At 31.8% G+C, this 23,147-nt stretch overlaps 1 protein-coding gene across 4 annotated transcripts; it reads left to right on the top strand.

Moving 5' to 3' along the window:
• The first annotated feature begins 298 nt into the window (after nt 1-298).
• Nucleotides 299-22,712, top strand: LOC126751570 (uncharacterized). 4 transcript variants are annotated; one of them, XM_050461943.1, is made up of 5 exons: nt 16,953-17,048; nt 17,133-17,383; nt 18,065-18,268; nt 19,553-20,070; nt 20,413-22,712. In XM_050461943.1, exons 3-5 carry the CDS (start codon nt 18,086-18,088, stop codon nt 20,654-20,656), a joined length of 945 nt encoding a protein of 314 aa, XP_050317900.1. In that variant the 5' UTR covers nt 16,953-17,048; nt 17,133-17,383; nt 18,065-18,085; the 3' UTR covers nt 20,657-22,712. The 4 variants fall into 4 exon arrangements, with proteins under 4 accessions (XP_050317897.1, XP_050317900.1, XP_050317899.1 ...); XM_050461940.1 differs by lacking the exons at nt 16,953-17,048; nt 17,133-17,383 and adding an exon at nt 299-1,757; XM_050461942.1 differs by lacking the exon at nt 16,953-17,048 and having other exon boundaries at nt 17,055-17,383.
• Nucleotides 22,713-23,147: the final 435 nt, after the last annotated feature.

Below are 23,147 nucleotides of genomic sequence, written 5' to 3'. Positions count from 1 at the left end.
TCGAGGAGAGGACGAAACAAATGCTGCACCTGCAAACCTGCAAAAGCAATGCTTTATGAACGTTTCTTGGTTGATACTCAAAATTTTGTCAATCATGCAAAATATATGAATGTATGTATATTTATACATGTGTACATATGTATGTATGTGGACGCAAATAAATTGGTGTATGCCTACACAGCTACATAAGTATATGCATATGCCAACTCGTATCCATATATACGATTATATATGTATCTATGCTCTTGTGCTCGTATAATGCTCTCCACCGTCACACTAGTACGTCTCCAACGCCCCGCAATGACACACCGCGCCACGCATAACTTCGTAGGTGTTTCACTGGGGCGCCAGCTGGAACAGCTGTAGGTAAGTAGGTAGGTGGCCGTCAGCAGAAAGTCGCTTGAGTCGACAGCTGCTAGTCGTCAGTAGAGAAGTCAGTCGGTATCAATCGCGAATCGGAGTTAGTTGTGCGCGCTGCGAGAAAGATCGTCGAGACGAGACTCTTACTCCAACCACTTGATCACTCACTCATTCACTTGTTTAACTACCGCTAAGCGTTTCCACGCAGACACTGTACTCCCAACCACATTACACACCACTCAATAGTCTGACGCTTCTGTCAGACCACTGGCGAAAAGTCGAACAAACGTGCAATTTGTTTCGAATTGTGGCGCGCAAGCCGGATTCCACCGGTCAGCGGACATTCTCACAGTGAATTTTATGTTTCAACAAAACAAAAAGCACCGGCCACACAATTATTTCGCATACAATAATTAAAATCGGCTTTTGTTGCCACGCGCATCGGTGACTCGAGAATCAACACGCTTGTGTTTGTGAAATACTACCTCAATACGATTACGATAAAAAGCGAGGATCACTCAGTCCCAGAACAAATTAACCGTAAGCACACCACGTTACGGTTTTCATACGGCGGCATTGGCAAACGAAAACATTTGTGAATAAAACTAAATGCAAATCGATCGTCGTGTAAAACACTTGAAAATAATAAATCTCATTAATTCATCAAAATATTTGCCTGCACACCGTAGCTCGAGTAATTAGTGAAACGTGGTGTAATGCACACAAACTGTTTCGCTTAATATGTGCATTAGAGTCGCTGGGGATAACAGATTGGCGCATTGCTTCGCATTTCGCATTTTCCAATGAAACAGTGTATTCCCATGAAGAATTGTAATTTGCAGCACGTCAACGGCGTTGAGTTCTCTGACGTACACATACATAATAGCTAACGTTCGTGTCCCGTAGTGCGGTATTCGTCATAACACGTCCGGAACAACCGTTAATTGTTAAAGTGCAAGTCGTTTACCTTTCAGTATCAAAAGCGCACGAAACAAACATACAACAAACTGTGTAAAGTACAATTGTTATTGGGTTTTTATAAAGCAACAACAACAATAAACTAACTTTTGTGGTAAAGGTTTGAGGATTTTACCAAAAGACATAAACTACACACAAAATAAACAATAAAAATACAAGTGTATATACTTATATATTAAGTGCATACTAACACACATGCGCATATTTACAAAGTCAACACAAGAAGATCAGCTGCGAAAGTTTTGCTCGCGTTGTCTGGTGTGAAGAAGTAAAAGGCGATCGTGACTCAGACTTCCCAACGTTGATTGGTGGACAGATCGCACATTTCCGCTTGCCATACAAAAGAATAGAAACCACAAAATAACATAAAAATGGATTATATTGTAAAAGCATACAAAGATTGGAAACTCCACTCTCAGGTAAGTGCTCGAAAGCCGTGCAAATGTTGCGTTAACTAAAAACCAAAGAATCATTAGCGAAGAAGAGACGAACAAATTAAAACTAATAGCAGAGTAGCCTAAGTGATTGTAAGTAAAATACATACATATGTCTACATATGTATGATGTCAGACTAGAGCTAAGAGCCATTTACCCTTCAATTGTTTTTCGCCTAAATGGACCCGACAAAAGTTCTTATTTTTACAAGTTTCGAAAGAAAAAAACCGGCCTAAAAAGTTCAAGATTTGCTACCTACTTTGTACCATACAATCTTTCCATACACGACTTTGGGACCAACCTGCTTGAGGCTACAAGTTCATGTTCCACACTCTGGGGACTTTTGCCCTCTCGGAGAGTATTTTTGATATATAAAAATATCTTCACTTCTTGTTGCTTTCCTTGATTAACATCGAACGGTTAACGCAATAAGGAAAATAATTATTGTCTAATAGTCATCAAAGGTACGAGTGCGTATGATAACACTATAGATGCATATGTATGTATGTATGTACCCCCAATCACATCAAGCATAAGGCAATCTAAACCACATTCTATATACATATACATACATATATATGTATTATATACTCGCTGAAAAATGAGACTTTTAAATTATATTTGTTACTAAGAGAGTAAATGAGTGCACGTTAAAAATAAGAGCAAAGCTAGGCTTTATCGGTGTGTAACGCTGCCGGATTACGTTGGAGCCGGATCAACGAGATCGCTGTGTACAGTGCACATGTTATGAGTCTATGTATGAGCAAATAAAGTATTCCTTCTAAAGTCACTAATGTAAATACATGCATGCATATGTATGTGCACAGTTACATATAATGCAAACATTTATATGTATGTATGTAAATATGTACATATTTAATAATATCCCTCCATCACGACTCAAGTAAACTGGTCTAGATTTGTTTGTTTGAATTTCTGTGAGCGTTCGGTTTACCTCAACGCTGAGGAGGCGGGAGTGTAAACATATGTACATACTATACATACATATAGTGTTATGGTAATGCGATCGGTTTGAAAATGTTTCGAATTACTTAAATTTGTATACATACACACATACATATATATACATATAATAACTATTTTGTCAGACATAACATTTGCGTATACGACTCGAAAAGATCTGCATTACCGCATTTGATCCATGCTGTTGGTGCATGATCAAATATTCAATATTGTTTATCAGTTCTTTGATATTTGTTTTTTTCTTTACAAAAGCATTAGTTTTAGAGCACGTGTGATACCGAAAGTACTTAGTAATTAATTTCAAGAAGTATCGGCAATTCCCGATAATCTTAAAATTTCTAAAGCAATCAAAAGACATACAAAAAAATGTATTTGGCCAATGTGATTTTTTATAGAAAAATAGTCTAAAGCAATATTGGCTGACAATAAAAATTGTTTTGCGAGATTACCCGCAATATTTTTGAAAATCACCTTACAATTAGATTTAATTTAAACAATTGTTATTATTTTTGCAAATAAATAACTCTCGAAATTCTATGTAGCATTCGCAAATGAAATCTGAACAAGAAAAAACGTTAACTTCGGCTGCACCGAAGCTAATATACCCTTCACAGGTGTATTTCTTTTAGTAACTATGTGTTCAGTTTATATGGAAGCTATATGCTATAGTAATCCGATTTGAACAATTTTTTCGGAGATTACATTGTTGCCTTAGAAAATAATCCATACCAAATTTTGTGAATATATCTTGTCAAATGCAAAAGTTTTCCATACAAGAACTTTTTTCCAATCGTTCGTGTATGGCAGCTATATGCTATAGTGGTCCGATATCGGCAGTTCCGACAAATGAGCAGCTTCTGGAAGAGAAAATGACGTTGGCAAAATTTCAAAACGATATCTTAAAAACTGAGGGACTAGTTCGTATGTATACAGGCAGACGGACAGACAGACGAACATACAGACGGACATGGCTAAATCGACTCAGCTCAACATACTGATGATTTATACTACATATGTATACATATATAATTTATAGGGTCTCCGACGCTTCCTTCTGGGTGTTACAAACTTTGTGAAAAACTTAATATACCCTGTTCAGGGCATAAAAATAATTTGATTCCTTATATGCAAGGTAATGGGTACTATGAAACGCAGTACTTGATCCTTAAAAGTGCCTAAGTCTTCAAACAACTAATTTTTTTTAACACTGAGTTGTTCCGATCGAACATTTATTTTCTTCAATAAACATTTATATGCATACATACATACTTATGTATGTACATATATCGATATCGGTATTGTTGATAAAATTTTATGGTTACATTCGAGTTTATGATTTTTTGGTAAATATTTTTTTCCTCGGTGTTGTTTACATACGACTTTATGATTATTTGCTAAATAATTTTTTAGTCGATTTTGGTGGAGTATGTCCGTAGTAATTAAGCAACAGCTTCTGTCTAACATATAGCCAAAGGTAGCAAGCAGCTTTGATTTTATTTAGGTATAGCCGTGTTTATAGTTATAGTGTTTATAGTTTTATGACCATTATTAATATTACCCCAAAGAAAATTATTATTGAAAATTATTGATTTCCAATTACAATACTCGAAGGAAATACCTGTATATGTGTAGCTAAGTTAACATGGTACACAAGTAAATATGTAATTAAATGTGCATACATACATACATATGTATGTGTATGTGGATCGATTCCCATTACTGCCCACATACTTATGTACATTTGGGAACAATATTTTCAGGCACGCAATGTAGATACTACATAAGCGGTCAGCGCACAAATGCATTCCTCGAAGTCAAGGTTGCGTCCAATTGTTTTCATTAAGAGCTTGAATTGCCTTACTTGTAGTTCATTGTTACAGTTTAATGTGCTATATATTATATGCATTAGCATTGTTTAAATTACAAATGTGTATGAACACATGTTGCTTCACAACCTTGTTTTCAAATGTTAAGAGCCTTCCACGCTACGCATACTAAAGCAAAAGCTCGAAATGTTTTTGACGGCGCAACAAGTGTGAAATCATTGATTTCATGCAATTTTGCATACTTAACTAAACACATAAAAATTCAGGTACATACAGGCATATACATATGTACATTTACTGATATGATTTTATCTATGCAATTTTACATACATGCATATGTATGTATGTATGTATGTTTAGTTTCCCGGTAGGAAAATTTATGAAAATTTTGAAAATTAGCAAAAATAAATAAGAAAATAGAAAAGCTCGTCAGTACCGAACTTATAATACCCTCCGCAGTTGCCTTTCTTATAACTTTAAAGGTTTTAAAAAGATATTTAACTTAAGATTAGTGGGACAATTTGTATGGTAACTACATATGTATAAGCTATAGCGGACCGATTTGAATAATACGTTCGCAGATGGAAGTCTTGTGAAATAATTTGCACCAATTTGTTTGATGATATCTTGTTAAATAAAAAATTTTCCCATACAGAAACTAGATTTTGATCGTTCAGATTGAATGACAGTTATATGCTATGGTGATCTGAAATTGGTGGTTCCGACAAATGAAAAGCTTCTTTCGGAGTGATTGATATCTCAAAAACTGAGGCACTAGTTCGCTTAAGTATATATACAGATAGACGTGCAATAATTTACATACTTATAAATATTTTAAAGGAGCTCCGAAGTCCTGTTTATATTTCATGCTTGAATCCTTATGAATGTTCTCAAGGAAAATAAGTGAGCTTTCTTTATATCGAAATTCAAGCTCATAAACTTGAAAATTATTTCTTAAAAATTTTTATGGGGACGATGTACCCATATATTTAGCCACAGGGATAGAAATAACAACTAAGGAAGAGTTAACTTCAAGTATAACTGAACATTTTGTACACTTGCAAATAGCAAAGACCTTTAAAGTATTGTTTCTGCAAAGTTTTATGTAGATACTTTGACTTGTTCTTGTTTTGTATACCAGAAAGTTAAAGTATAATATGGAATTTAAAATTGTATTATGTGCGAAGTACATAGGCGTGAATGTGCGATTGCACCTATTTTCGCATTGTAATGTAGGAATGTCAGAATAATATTACGTACCGAAATTGGCTGAGATCGGGTAAGTAGGTCCTAAATACGAAGTTTCAATTTCAATCGGTAAGAATCCGTAAAATTCACTATTTACATGTCAAAATCTGTTACATTTATTGTGGGTTAGGCCAATCTAAAAGCCCTAAAAGTGCCTAATTTTGACAATTTATTCTAGAAATAAGGAAAATTACATCGAATTTTTCCTTCTTTCAGGCTTAACTGAACTTAGACTGCAGTGTCAAAAAATTTGTAATGAACTTTTGGTACAAAATGACTGCTACAGAGCCTATCTTCGGCATCGCCATTTTCAAATTAACCAAATTTGCTAGCATTCTAAATACATGTGTATGTGTGTATATACATATATTTTTGTCCTTTATTTACATATTACCAATTGAATCATGTTTGTAGGGCACTAAAGAGTACAGAAAGCCACAAAAAGTAGTCGTTTTTTTTCAATGTCATACTGTATCCCCTTAACATGTTGAGATGGTGAACATCACCGAGTAATCAGTAGAGAGTTAGCAACTTTTAAGGTTAAATGAATATGCTTTCGATGATGCTTCGAGTAAGAGGTTCGTGGTAAGGAACTTTTACGAACTGTGATATTTACCTACGAGACACAAATAAAATTATACATACATCATCATTCGTCATTTTCCTTGAATCGATCAACTAAATGATTCATTATAACATAATATAATAATTTAATACGTACAATTAGACAATCGTGTAATCGTACACAAATTGTGATAATTTATAAAATATAAGACACTTTTCATGCATACATGTGTATATGTATTCGCATTCTTTGTGTCTCCTTTCACTATTCCGTATGTTAGTGCACAAAGAAAATGAATGTCAAACAACTGATAATGAATCTGGGAAGCGTACTGAGAACTTCTAGGTGAGTCCCTCTGATTACGGTGAAAATAGTATGTCGATTCTTGCAATATAAATACATATGTATATAACGCTATTTAACACACACAAAGGTGAGATCGGGAATTCCTAAGCAACCTTTAAATATGTTACTCGAACAAAGGATGTTTCCAAGTGAGGTTTTAAATAATATTCACCGAAAATATACAAATATACTACATGTGCAAATATGGGAGAATATTAATTGCACTTTGTGCACTTCGACAGATTTTATGGTGCACAATAAAATTATAATAAAACAAAACTCAATTGAGCGCTACAAAGGATTTTGCGCTTCTCCCACGCCAATAAAAAATCAATGTTAAAATGCGTTTGCACACAGGTGTGTACATATATATGTAGGTGTGTATGTAATCGTATACTATATGTTGTAATTGCATCAAACAAACTCAGTTAAAACAAAAACTAGCCAGTTTTGAACAATGTCTAGCAGATTTCAATAGTCACTTTGTAGATCCCCACTCATACATTTGTATATATTTATACATGCACCATTGTATGTACATATGTTTGAGCATGTGTATGTTTGTATGAATATACACATGTCTCCAACTCTGTCGGATTTGTTTGATTCTGAGTACCACAGAAAACCTTGAAGCGTCAGTTGTTGCTTCTGAGCAAATTTTGCGGCTTAAAGTGCTGACGTCTTTTTTTGCTAAGAGCAAATAAATTTAGAAAAAAACTAATTAATAATAATAATAAAACTTAAACGTAAACTTAAACTATTGTGCTGAAGTTTTGCATTTATCGCATTGTTTTATTTTGATGGGGTTAAGGTTATGCTAGCGTGTAACTACGTACATGCATGTGGGCTTGAAATTCCGCGCTATCTCGAGATTTGAATTCAGATATAGTATATAATTATGTATGTAGGAAAATAAAATAAACTTCATTTGTTTTATACATGAGCACGTACGTCAGTTATGGCAGGTTTTTATATAATATACGTAAGTACATATATATATATTTAAAAGTTTATGTTACATGTATACATATATAAAATTCACATAGCAGAAGACTCACAATGGTTTCTATAGAAAACTTTGGTCGCATCATTTCGATTAAGTTAGCTCAAAAATCTTTGCACAATATTTCAATACCATATACATACATATTGCCTTCCAGATACGATATTTTATGATCGCATTTTTCTTCTTTTGCCGTTTGTATACTCTGATCAGATTCCATTAAGTTTAGTAACACCCAGAAGGAAATGTCGCGTGTTTTCCGAATCGATCAATTTTTATTTCTGTAAGTTGGTAGTACTCTTAGTGACATCTATGCTAAATTTCACGTCAAAATATTCCTTAGTATTTGAGATACGCGTAGTTTTGTGAGGCTCTAAAAGTGAGCTCTTCGATTTTTACTATGTCTGAATTTATTGCACAAAAAAGTGCGATGATGCACCATCTCATACGTTGGTTATTCGTGATCATTTCGCTACATTTCCAACTAATATCGTGCCGCAACCACCCCATTCGCCTGATTTACCTTCGTGTAACTTCTGGCTATTCAGCAAATTCACATGGCCACTCCGAGGACACCGTTCTGACTCAATTGAGGATATATAAACTGAATCGAAGAAGGCTCTTATGGCCACAACGACGAAGCATTTTTCCAAGTGCTCTAATGACTGGAAAATTCGTTGACATAAGTGTATTGCAGCGGGAGGGGATTACTTTGAAGGAGATGAAATGAACGAAATTCACCTTTCAATTTGATCACAGTAGTACATAGCTGCCATTCAAACTGACTATCAAAATCAAGGAGAAATAATCATAAAAGATTCAGCAATTTAGTTTCCGTTGGATGCAAACCGTTGTCCGGCTAAGTTTTCAGATTTATTTTTACATTCATATAAGAAGCGCTATTATAGCTTCAGTGAAGCCAAAGTAAGTTTTTTCTTATTTAAAAATATTCAGTTCATAAAAGTAACTGTAAAGCTAAAATATTGCAACCTGAAATATTTTTAGAGTCATCATAAAAATGACCATGTGATCTTTGTTTGAAAATTTTGCTTTTTTGGCAACTCGTATTACCATAAATGTTAATTAATATATAATTAATATTGTTCTACCCCTCACTGTACCGATTTACGTATTGAAACGAATACCAGTTTTCAATCGATACAAAAACAAATACAGTTTTTATAATAAAATTAGCGGCTTTGTCAAATTGCTTATCAAATTTTTGCTTTGAAACCGGATTTTGATTAACATTTCTATGAAAATTGGCCCGTTGTACTGATTTTTATATGTTTGACAGCATATATTTAGATACAGATACCTTAACACTAACGAAATGTACCTCTTGCAATGTAATCCATTTGTTTGGAATTCGTCTATAAATTCTTAACTTTGTTATACCCTGAATAGGTTATATTAAGTTTGCCACGATGTTTTTACGCCTGGAAGGATAAGTTGGATATTCTGGAAAATATACATACGAGTACATATATCTAAATGATCAGCGTGACGAGCTGAGTCGGTTTATCCATGTTCGTCTGTCTCTATATACGCGAACTACTCCTTCAGTTTCACAGGTATCGATCTGAAATTTTGCATACATTCTTTTCCCCAAGAAGCTGCTCATTTGTGAGATCCGCCATTATCGGACCGTTATAGCATACGGCTGCTATACACACTTAATGATCAGAATAAAGCACTTGTATAGAAAACCTTTTCATTTTACGAAATATTTTCAAAAAATTTGCCATGTGATGATTTCCAAGAAAAATATGTAATTTCCGAAGAATATGTTCAGGTCGGAATCAAGGGTTTGTATGGAAAACTTTAACATTTTACGAGATATCTTCACGAAATTTGACAAGAGTTATTGTCTAAGAGAATAATACAATATTTGAAGTTGCGGTTCAGATCGGTTAACTATAGCGTAAAGCTGCCGTATAAACAAAACGATCGGAATTATTGTTCTTGTAAGGAGTTTTTTGTATTTGTATTTGCGAAGGGTATTATAGCTTCGGTGCAACCGAAGTTAGCATTTCTTCCTCTTTTTAATGGCGTTTTGGGCGGTATTTTTTAAAACTCTGTTTCTTTAAGACCAATCGTTTAATTTTCAGACAAGATAATACAGAAACAGAAATTAAAATTGTTTTTTTAAACAGTAGCTACATATGAATTTCCGAATGTGAAACAAAGAGCTGTCAGTCAGTGCTTTTGTTTTGAATACAACCATTTTAATTTTGTGAAGCCCCTCTATCTCAAATGTTTAGTTTAGGCCCAGTTTGGGGAATAAAAATGAATTTTTCTACGTATACGTATTATAATCATATTTAATTGTTGGAAGATGGCAAAAATATTTATAATAATTGAGCAAGTTTAATTACTTAATTGATTACGTGCAAAAAAAGAGCAGTAATAATAGGTAATGTGTACAAATTTGCATTTAAAAGTACAAATAACGTGTTATAGGATGTGATCACGTGATATAAGAGTTGTAAATTAACACGATATTACTATACAGTAATTAGACATATAAATAGAAGTAAGCATTAATTATAATATACTATATATTATATTGCTAGCTGACAGAACTTGAAAAATAACTCAGGATGTGAAGAACATTATTTGGTAAAAAAAGCTAAATTTGACTTGTGCGAAAATGTGTACCGGCCCCTATGAATATAAAAATCCGGATTACCAAAAATATCAGAACTATGTATAATGAAAAATTTTATAAATTTTTGTTTGTTTATTATAACAAATAATACACATGTTCCAAAAAAACAAAAAAAACTTAAACCAATAAAGCATAAAAGCGAATGTAGTGAATAATAAACATGTGATCCGGACATAATAGAAATTTTGAGTTTTTTAACCCTGTCCGGATTACAGTGGAATCCGGATTAGGCCATGTCCGGATTAGCGAGCCTCTACTGTATTTGTCTAACAAAAATTTTAGCGCATTTTTCATATATGTACATATGGTACAACAATATATACGAAGTCAGTTGATTAAGACATTTTTTTTAAACAATCAGGAAAGTGTTTTGTGCTGCTCTACTTTAAACTATATCACTTTGTCTATCTGCTAAAATATGAGGTTTTATTGATTATTAAAAATCGTGGCTATTAGCATATACGAGTTAATATCATTATCACTGTCTTTAGTACTAATTTTATAAAAAAAATTAAAAGTATGTTAACTCAAGATAGAGATATCACTTATGCCAAAAATTAATTTGGGAATATTATCAGAGAACGTAATTCCCTTCGATTAAACTTTAATTCATAAGATATTGAAGATAAAGCAATTGTACTCAAAACCATACACTTGAGATTTTCAGTTTCAGAGGAATGAAATGGTTCTTCGAAAAAATTCCACCCACCAAAACTAGTTGACAAATATAAACTTCTCATTTTTAGTTAAAGTCAAAGTTCTAGGGGTAGTGACGATTACGTGATCTTATCGCTCGTGGGAAAGAGATCTTATTTCTTCAGTTGAAGTTGGGGAAACCTTCGGTTTCCTTATTAATATTAAATACTTGCACAAGTTTAAGAGAACTGTTGATTAATGATGAATTTAGTATAACATATGTATGTATGTATGTATTTGTAAAATATATATCTCTGCCTGATTATGTAAAATATTATCTTAGCATACTTAGCAAAACTTATTTGCGTAATTAAAAATGCTACAATCGCGCAATCACGCTTTGTCACACGAGTTTCCCCAAGAGCAGCGTGTAAGTGATTGCACTATAAACTTGTATAAATGTAAACTACAAATTAATTATGAAACAAAGACGCTAATGAATTCTGCCAACAACTGTAATATGCACATTTCAATTATTTATATATATATGTATATGTATATGCACAGGTGAATTATTTCTTAAGTCCAGTAAGTTATATCTATATATGTATAGATGTATATAAAAATACTATTAACGGTTTCAAAAGAATATTTGAATAAGGAACTCCCTCCGATATCGAGATATTCAATTGAAAATAATCATATCTACAAACTTGCTTTTCTTTGGAAAATTACCTACGAAGGTTTGTTCCAAAATGGCCACCAAGTTCGTGACTTTCGACAGTAAACCCCGTTGCAATTTACATCAAAAGTTTAAATATTGTCACGTAAATAAATTAGCACGTTCTTATCGATTTATGAAGCCAAAGTCAAAAGGCATTAAAAATCGATGTATCAATGTACAAACTCAGGCAAACAACCGTTAATATGTATTAATATTTTGAAGCCTTCCGTGTGACAGGGTCGCATTTCTGCAATGGTTTTAAGTTTGACGCAAGGAAATAATAACTTTGTTTCTTTGTTAAATGCTATCACACATTGACACTACGTAATACCTGATTTTGAGTTTTTAATTAGAAAATTTATGATTACGATATACTAGCGTACACACTTAGCTACGTACACATTGCTTTAAAAAATATATACATATGTACATATGTAGGTAGACACTTAAATATTTGATTTGATTTAATGCGGTTTACAGCCGGGTGGAGGACATATTTAAGATTGAGAGTTATGTACGAAATAATTTGCTTGTGCCAACAGAATTATGTACATACATACATATGTATTTAGTTATGAATGCAAGCTCTCACAAACAAATATGGTATACACGGGTGTATAAGAACTATTTGTATACCTAAACAGCGCGTTTATATAAATTGATTTGTATCAACGTGTCTATATATGTATGTATTTATGTATATAAGCCAATCTGTCCATTTACTATCTATTGGCGCGGTATCACCGCAAAACAAAGGTATTAACTATTGTACCTATTGATACCGAACGGGTTTTACTAGACTCTATAGACTAATGTACGCATACATAAGCTTACACCTACACATTCACACAAAATATTAAAAATATACTACCAATTTATGATTCACACCATATGATAATGCCATCAAGGCGTATGTTTGTTCTAAAGCTTTTGAGTGCTTTGAAATAAAGTAGCATATTATTATATAAACACACCAGCACCACTCATTACATTTATAAAGTTCATATTGCATATTAATATTGTAATTCGTTGGTAATTTACTTATGCATGTAACACATATGTATGTATGTACATAAATGCTGTATTTCACTCGTTTACAATTGCTCTCAATAATGCTTTGCTCAAGTAAATTGCCGTAATTTGTTAAAGGACACTCTTATATGAGAACTTATCCGTTTTATTAACTATGTAAATTGGAGTATTTCCCCATTTTTATTGCCATCATTTCGCAGCAGTAGCAGAAACGAAATTCAAATATAAACAAATAAATTTGATTATTGTGCTTATAAACAAAGATTAGCTTTATTAACTTTTTGGAAATTCGCGTATAACATTTTTGACTGTTTAGATCATCTATGTTATGCATACATACATATGTATGTACATACATATACATACATATATATTTTTATATGTGCATAAAAAGCCATATAACTCCGTATAGATAACGGTATGGCACGAGCACTCCAAAGTTCCAGATCATGGTGACACCAATCAGCGTGCTTAAAAGGCAATTAAACAACGTATTTAGCTACTTATACACCTACACCCACACTCTCTCCAGAATTGTACCGCAATTGCAGCGGAAGCTATTGTTTGTGGTATTGTTGATAATTCTAATGATTAAAGCATAACAATGTGATTAACACCATAAGTTGCGTCTACGAGTTACCTTCTTTTTTTGCCAAAATCGTGTCAAACAAAAAAGTTTTTCAAGCAAGAATTTGGATTGAATTGTTCGGTTTGTATGTCAGCTATAAGCTATAGTCTTCCGCTCTGAACAATTTCTTCGGTGATTCCACCTTTGCCTTGAACGTTAATCCGTCCCAAATTTTGTGAAGATATTTCGTAAAATAAAACAGTTTTTCATACGAGGACATGATTTTGAACGTACAGTTTGTTTGGCAGCTACATACATATATGCTAGATTGATACGATATCGGTTCGACAAACAAGCAGTTTCTTGCGGAGAGAAGGGTGTGGTGTGAGAGTATCAGATCGATGTCTCCAAAACTGAGGGGCTAGTTTGTGTATAGACATGCATACGATCTACTCAGCTCGTGATGCCGATTATTTAGAAAGTATCCAACGTTTCCTTCTACTATGTTAATTAAAGGCTAACCGAATGGTATATGTAAATTTTTGGATTTAATATCTACTAAAGCATATTTTTCGAATAGCAGATAAGTTAGGAAAGAACTTAACTCAAATAACTCAAATTTTATAAATTATACAATTCTTATGAAAAACAAACATAACAAAGTTGCTTTGACAAACTCGGGCTCAAACCTCCAATTCAGTTATAATAAAAAAATAATAATTTTTCGCTACTGTGACCAAAGTCGTATAATTGTATCATAGCTTTGATCAGGTGAATGCTAAACTTAGTATGTACAAAGTAAAACATTGCGAAATTTAATAAATGAGATCCGTGCGATTGCGTCAGTTTATTTCGAATTGTTATGGCGATTATTAACAGTGATTAACTATGGAAAAAGGAAGTGTCGAATAGTTATAATTACATACACATGTATAATATATGTACATATAAATAGGTCTGCATTTAAGTGCCTAGTTTCAAGTGGTATGTCTTAGCCGTAAAGCTTTTTAGCACCAACACTTGTCAGTGCATACCATTCAAGCGTTGGCGGCGGCGCATTTTCAGTTATAATTGAGACATATTTCCCCGTTTTGTCATACAAAGTACACAGTGTCATTTACAAATCTTTATATCTTGATATATCGTTCTCATAATAACTTTTCTTAAGGAAGTTAAGTAATTAATGAACTTGATATCTTTCTGAATGTAAACAATTCAATGTATTTTGATTGATTCTTTTTTTGCCGTTCTTGAAAGTCATGAGCGACATATGTATGCTCTTTGTTTTAATTACACACGCACTCACACCTATGTATTTATATGCATATAGAAGGTGTCAAAAAGCATATGCTCGCCAAAAGGAACGTCACATTTAAGATTAATAATTGAAACGATTGGTTCTTTTTCAAATGAGTGATTTCAAAGGCAATGTTATATGCAAATATAGTAAGTTCATTTGAGCCAGTACTGAATAAAACAATACAAATTAAAAGCAGAAAAATGTAGAAATTCAAATTAATTTTGGCGCATTCGTTGTAGGAATCGTACCAATATTGGTATATATCTAAGTATGTAGTCATCTCTGCATTAACTTAAATATATTAAAAAAGCAGACGTGTGCAATTCAAAAACGTCGAGACGTCGTGAATCGCATGATGACAATTATTTCGATTGGAAAAGTAATTTACAACAATGAAATGCTTTTAAACAACACAAAATTGTTTAATAACTAATTATCGAGAATTTCGCCTCCAGCAACCACAACAACAAAACAACTGGCAAAAATCTTCATAAGTGCACACGTGTGTACACACATAGTACATACCTGCAGGCGCACTTTTGCATATGTATGCATGCACATACACATGTATGTATGTAGTGATCTGAGCAAATTTTTATTTTTTTTTGTTATTAATTTGAAAAATCATTAAGGTGCTTCGTAATTTTTTTAGTGATCTTCGCTCGTCATCGCCATCACGTGGGCTTCTTTAAATGAACACTCCTCTCGACCCCTTTGCTACACAGTATATTTTATGTTCTGTTTTGTAGTTCACTTCTTTTATTGTTTTGCTACTAAAACAAATGATCTTAGAAAAACGCTCGGTAAATATTAATTTTAATGCAAACACCGATAACGTTAATATAAACATCTGCATGTCCATACATACATACATACATATTTGCTTACGTATAATTATCTATTGCCTTTAAAATTTAGAAAATCGGAGTGACAAGGAAGTTAACTAATTGTGATATTAAATCACTCTTCTCATAAATAATGATTATAGACTCCAGTGGTTTGAAAGCGGTTTGCTACAAGATTCTTTACCATTTACACTATGCATTTGGGTAGCACTTATATTTTCATAGTTATAAGTATGTACATGTATGTATGTACATATATATTTTTTTTCTCTTAATTATTTCACTTTTAACTGGTATTCCATGCTTTCATCCAGGCATTGAATATGCCGGTAAATACGTAGATACATATAACCTTATGATTGATTTTTTGTTCCGAGTTCTTATTACAAAAATTCACATGGCCTACAGAAGTGGTTTCCGTTTCTGTGGCGAATTTAGTTTGTTTTGTTTGAATATACATATCATCACCTGAAATGCAAAATAACGTATCATCAAAAAAATTCGAAATTGAGTGCCTTATTGATTATGATTCACTACATCAAATTGCATTCATAATATTACATATGTCCAACATTTTCAGGTTCTGCCCTCAGATATAAACCAGTTTTAACCAATATTAAATATTTTTTTTTCACTCATGTTCCATTTTATTTCGTGCTTCATTCATGCCACTGTAAATTTTTGAAAATGTTGTTACGTTATTTTGCATTTCAGGTGACGAAATGTACGTATGTACGTATGTATATAACGGTACAATTTCAATTTGTTATCAAAAATATTTTTTTGGTTAAAGTCCAACTCATATAGATATTTATTAGTTAATTGTAGGATTTTGAAATTTAAGTATAATTAATAAAGTAGATTAATTTATTATTTATTGACAAATAGTTTATCAAATATGCTTCAGCTATGCTAACATATAATTTCGAATTATATACTTACGTACTACTATTTTTTGTAAAGTATGTACGGCAACCCTAACCATCAAATCTGAAATTACTTATATGAGTTGACTAGTAGTTGGCAACGCGATAAGTAGTGACGGAGCTCATTGAAGATTTCTTGATTGCGTTAGTTAATAGTGTGAAATTTTTCTATTATGCTTCTTTAATTTATATTATAATTAGATGTACAAAAATTCTATTAATTATTACACACTTATTTTTACTGTAAGCATATATCAGTATTCCAATTAGACTTTAGATGTTACCATTTTAACATCTGTTGTATTTCACCAACTTTAGGAGAATAAAAAGTGCTGTTGGCAAGTCAACACACAGGAATGCAGCAGAGGCTGCAAAATTTTTATGTTTAGATATTGAAATAGAATTTATTATTTCCATGTTACGGTAATTTAAACAATAATAAATTTTAATTTGGATTTTTTTTTAATTTTTCCATAATTTTTTAAACTAGGTTGTGGCAAAAGCATTTCCAGCTTTGTGCTAAAAGCTTCTGTTATTTGTAAAGGTATTCATTGATTTGACTTTCTCAGGTGAAGGGAAAATCAGCTGTGTGTGCATTATTTGTACGTATTTCAAAGTGGCTAACAAAATGCCATATAACTTCGCATAACTTTATCTCATTTATCAGCTTTAATTTTATTACTTAGCTACTTCGCCACTTCACAACAAGTTCACTCTTTGTTGAAAATTTGCGCAACAAAAAATAAACTCACACGTTTGCAAACAAATTGTGTTTTTTGTGATTTCTACACACAACATATTTTTTAAGAAAAAATGGAAAATTAATTCAAACGCTTGGTTGATTTTATGATTGCTAATGCAGCAGTGATCAGTGCATAATAAAGTGAAGCAACTTCAACGCTGAACCTCGAACAAGTCTGGAACTTACAAATAGAAGGTATGAGGTGGTGTGATTAATTCGTTGAAAAGCTTAATAACTCTTGCTAATATGCAGACGTACATTTTAAAATATCGTAAAACAACCATTATAAAGTAAGTGTATTAAATTGGGAATCTTACGTTTAGTTAGAGTAGATTTAATTAAAAAATGATGCAGGTAATTTAAAAATAAATCAATTTCATGTGACCACATATCCAAGAGTCTTTGCACTGATAAGCATATTGAATGCTCGAATTATGAAATTTACTAGTACCTGTGCTGTTTTCATTTATGTGCAGTATCAAAAAGTTTGGTTTTGGCCATGGTATGTCTGACGGGGTTATAGACCAGATGTTAAACTTAATGGCAATACAAATGACGTCACATACAATATTTGGCACTGCATGGACGGTAAACATTGTATCCTGTAAGAGGATAATATATACATATGAAAGACTGACTGCATATTTCATGAAATGGATGTTATAGATGCATTTATTATTCATATGTTTTTATTTAAGTATAAAATCGAAAAAATTGTTTTAAAACCGGTTTTAGGAAAATAAAAATGTTAACAGTTTAGTCACTCTTCACATTCATTAATAAAATATGTATATAAAATATAATAATAATAATATAATCCTAATGTAATAATACTTTCTTTTATAACTTGTAATAACCCCTTTTATGGCCTTTCAGTTCCATGAGATCGTACCCGATATGGATGATGCTGATTACATGATGTTTAACGAGAAGCAATCCATTCGCGAATCTGCGCGTTCACTCAAAAAATATGGTAGCACCTGCTATAATCATAACATAAGGAACAACGAGACGTTGATACGACATGACGTGGAGAAGACAGATACACTCCAGGGCATTGCGCTAAGATATGGATGTTCGGTATGTTTTATATCTATACTTTTTGCAAAGTTAGCAGTATTATAGTATTTTTATGTGAGATCTGCATTTCATTTTATTGCATAATTCAAAAATACATATACTTTCATATACATTGGTTATCGATTAAACATTATTTGGCCTCTAAGTGAGTTACACGCAAATGTATTGAAATTGGTGATTCAAAAAAAAAATTATTCGGTTATTACAACCTACTGGTAAACCAGAAACCACATGCATATGTGTACACATACTGTTTTAACATTTATTTTTAAACAAGTTGGAAATCCAGTTGTTACCAATCTTTTATTTGGTCAATGGGTAATTCTCGTGAATTGCTTATTTTAAGAACCAGTAAGCAAACAACCGAAATAAGCACAAACGTTATATGTATTACAAAAAAATATTATGAATATTGATTCATAAAACAAAATTGGAATTCAATTTCTTGCATTCCGTGATTTAGTATTTGTTAGGCATTCCAAAATTTAGGTAATTTATAAAAAAGCATACGTAAATAGTTTATGTATAGAATAAATCCTTGCTTAAATACCGAGATAACATACTTAGATAAGATAAGATTTAACAAAATTAGATACTTATATATGTATATAATATTTGTAGTATGTTATTTTTGTAGTAATTTCTCTTTTAATTAAACATTACGTAAATCTTTTGAAGTGCTTTCACAAGCAGTGTAACATGATTGTTTTAATACTATGTAGATAAAGCAGTTTCTTATCATATATTAACACACATACATAAGACAAACTTACATACATACATACATATATATGTAAATGATAATTTTCTTATTTGCAACTGTAAACAGGCAAATTATTCAGATTTATGCAACTGTTTTGTTTTGTTCTAACATGCATTTAAATGTCTGATCGTCTAAGTTATAATATTGTTTTAGTCGCATATTAATTTTATTGAAAAATCCAATTACTGCAATTATTTTAAAAAACATTTTTTTATTTTCATGAACTTTTAGTATTATATAACTTTTTTAAATTATGAAAAAATGTGTGTTTTTCAAAATGTATAATATGTTTAAATACAACGAACGCTATCCAGTCATCAATCATCCTCTTCGCCTTCGTATACCTACTGATTACTTCATTGGTGCGATCCTATTAAATCACTTTCAATCAATCATTGCACTTTTTTGGTTGTTATAAATTAAGTTATTAAAGACTATTAAATATTTTCAATCTTTTTTATAATTGATATGAATATTTAAAATGCTAAATAATCAATTGCTTTCAATTTTTCTGTTGACAGACGGAACAGATACGACGCGCTAATCGGCTCTTCGCCTCAGACAGTCTGTTCTTGCGTCAGTTTTTGCTAATCCCAGTGGATAAATCGTCGCCATACTATCCCAAAGCGGATGAAAATAATCCATTAGAAATTAGTTCCAACAACACTGTGCTGCAAAATAATATAAATTCGCAAAATATTGTAAATTCTGTAAATGCAACAAATGCGAGTAACCCAACCGCTGATCCACTTGGAGTATTCGCAGCACCAACCAGTTGTCTTGACTCAGCAAATAATCCACGTCCATCCACGCTGCCAACTCGTCCATACTCAATCGCCGGTGAATTATTAGTGCAAAACAGCGACGATGATGTCACGTTAAACAGTCACAGCAGCAGCAGTAATAAGCAGAGCAAATCGCTTGACTCTGTGGTGGCTATGACGCCGGAGGAGGAAAATCGTAAATCCATAAACGAGTTTTTGAGCAAAATCGATTCAACTATCTCGGAGTCGAGAAAATATGTTGAGAAATCCAAAGAGTAAGTTGTGCAGTAGTTTACTATATTATTATTAAAACTGGTACGTGGAGTTAGAACCATATTAAATTTCTTTAAAGCATTAATTTAAAAACTTCCTGCCATCATACGTCAATTATATAGCGTCATATGTTCCTAAAAGTATGCTATCGTAAATTGTAATTGATGCAATTGCCTAAAAGTTTTATTCAAATTAACATTTAAAGTTGTCGAACCAAATAATATTAATAAAAACTTTTATAATTATTCGTATTATAATATAAGAATAATATATAATTATAATATAGTATTTTAATATAAACCAAATACACATTTCTGAACGAATGTATTTATTTTCAATTATAGAATGATTACTAGCCAGAGTGACAACGATCTGTTTGTTACCACCGATTTTGTACAGCACAGGCGTAACAATCACTTGAATAATTCTTACAAAACGAATCGGCAAAATCAATCAAACCACCAACGGCACAGTTCTTCAGGCAGCACATCGGACACAGCGCAGCTATTGAATACCACGCAAACACGACACGTGCAAAAGTCACTGAAGCGACTAGAAAAACAGCAGGATGATTTCTTCGAATTGTAGCACACACACAAGAAACACATCACTTCTCTGCGATCCTCTGAATGCCCATTATAGAAATTTTAATATTAGTTTTAATGAAATTTAAAATATACTATATTATATAGATATCGTGAATAATTATGGCAGCAAAATTAAACATAGAAATGTATCCTTATTACTAAGAGTAAAACGCAAATATTTTATACTATATACACATACAAATGTAGGATGGAAATTTGTTTGAAAGTTGGAAATTATGCTGAAAATATTATATTATTTAACAAAAATGACATAAAGCAACCTCAAGTTTAGGCCAATGTGCAAAATGTAAAATTTTAAAATAGTTTGCTGACAATTTTAAACTATTTTTGCACTATAAACTACGTTCTTATTTGAATACAAATGTGAATGAAGAATCAAACTTTTTCGCATTTACACACACCTACACACACACACTCAACTGATGTTACTTAATGCACTTGAATGCCAACACAGCCACGGGCAGTTAAACAGAAACTCTGTGAAATTATGATAAATAGTAAATATATATATAAATAATATAAAATTTTAATTTTATTAAGGTGTAAACATTTGTACTGCGTGAAGATTTGAATAGCTAACGCTACGTATATTAAATAAGTTGAACTGTTTAAAGTGCGAATACTATATATGTAGATATGTATTTGTGCATGCAATCTACTGATCTACTGACATATATATGTATATAAAATATTTATGAATTACATATTTTCATTTCGTATTTGGTATTTATAATTATATTTGGTTAACATATACACATATTTTTGTTTAAAAATCTTACGGCTTTAATTTCGATTGGAGCTTTGACGTTTTTCTATTCATTTTTTCCGATCAGTTATAATACTGAGCGTATGAGTATTATAATAATATGAAATTTTATTTGAAAACAATTAATTAATGGTCTTTTATTTTTTATTTTGCTAAACAAAGTGCTGCAATACAAAATTGTCAAAGTCTTCAAATGGTTCAGTAACCGGAATATGAGAAGAAATATATTTGTTAGTGGTTGACCTCGACGACATTTCTTTAATCATTACACACATTCAAGTTGTGTACTTAATTGGGCATATTGCACATGTGTTTCTACATTTGTTGTATTTGCCATACATTTTGTTAAGGGGCACACTTGAAAAAAATATTTTTTTTTACCTTTGAATTACTAGTGAATTTAAAATACTGTTTTAGTTATAGGCATCAAAAGCGTAGCCCACAGGAACACATTTTTCCACATGTTCTGTATTTAGTTCTCCTTATAATGGGTCAACAATTTTTGATCTCCTCAAAATTCTTCTTTTGTCAATTTTTAATTTTTGTTCGTTTGTTTATTTTACCGTTTCACCCATTTATTCTTAAAATATAAAGCTACTTAAAATTGTAACACAATTGTTAAAGTAATTTATTTTTAATTTGTAAAAATTGCGATTAAGATTTCTATTTATTTTGAAATTATAAAAATTACTTTATTTTGCTTTGTTATAGCCGTGATATGTTACTTCGAGGTTATAATTTTGAATATTGTGAAATCTACAAATGTACCTTAAATCCTTCGACGTCTACAAAAAAATGCAAAATTTTTAATTTGTATGAAGCATACTTTTGGAAAGAATTTATAGTTCAACTGTGAACATAATAATTCTTTATATGGAAATAAAATAGTATTTGAATGGGAATTGTCATATTTTGAAGAATTATAGCGCGAAAAAAAATCAGGTTTATTAAAAAATACTTAAACTTACATATGTATGTGTGCATACATCTGTACTATATTTACTTGTATTATTCTACTATCATCCGTTTGTATGATCTCTATTTGAGGTTAAGTTGAAATGTTTATAATGCTTTAGGATCTTCTAATGTTACACGATATGGCTTGCATGGTTCCTTGACTTGTACCTTGATTGTGTAAAATGATTTGAAATTCATGTTTGTAGATAGAAAACAGATTTAACAACTCGCTATTATTACCAGCGCAGCTTATGGCAGTTTACTAACAAAGTAAGATGCAATACCTGCATAATAATAAACATAAATAAAATAACATGAAAAAAAATTTATTTAGACGGCTGGCCAAGGTTTGTTAAAATATTACAGCGTTATATAATTACATAAAAAATGATGGGATAAATTCCAGGGGTTACATGAAAAAAAAGGAATTTTTTTCCCCCTTTTTTTCATATAAAAAATGAAATATTTTATTAGAATTTTTTATTGTTACAAACATACAATATTAACAAGCTCTGAAATTTTTCGAAAAAAAAATTAAACTCGGCCATTGCGGCGCCATATCCGGTGACGCCTCGGCAAAAAGATGCGCCCGCGTCGGCAGGATAACGCCTTACAGGATAATCTAAAGTGAAAACAAAAAAAAACGTATTTTGGTTAAGACTTAAATTAGAACTTGGACGAAATTTTTTTGTAATCGAAAAAAACCCTTCATTCAAGTCTTTAAGAATTGTATCTCAAAGACCTGTGT

The sequence above is a fragment of the Bactrocera neohumeralis genome, chromosome 2 (assembly GCF_024586455.1).
Source record: "Bactrocera neohumeralis isolate Rockhampton chromosome 2, APGP_CSIRO_Bneo_wtdbg2-racon-allhic-juicebox.fasta_v2, whole genome shotgun sequence".
Lineage (NCBI taxonomy): Eukaryota > Metazoa > Arthropoda > Insecta > Diptera > Tephritidae > Bactrocera > Bactrocera neohumeralis.
Note: the sequence above shows the minus strand (reverse complement) of the source record. Positions and strands in the feature narration are given on the sequence as shown.

What these genes read in the sequence shown, in the direction of transcription:
- LOC126751570 (XM_050461940.1), top strand. Translation starts at nt 1,710, where the DNA reads ATGGATTATATTGTAAAAGCATACAAAGATTGGAAACTCCACTCTCAG. An exon ending in CGCTAAGATATGGATGTTCG is followed by an intron (nt 18,269 to 19,552) that starts GTATGTTTTATA and finishes TTCTGTTGACAG; the next exon opens with ACGGAACAGATACGACGCGC. An exon ending in TATGTTGAGAAATCCAAAGA is followed by an intron (nt 20,071 to 20,412) that starts GTAAGTTGTGCA and finishes TTTCAATTATAG; the next exon opens with AATGATTACTAGCCAGAGTG.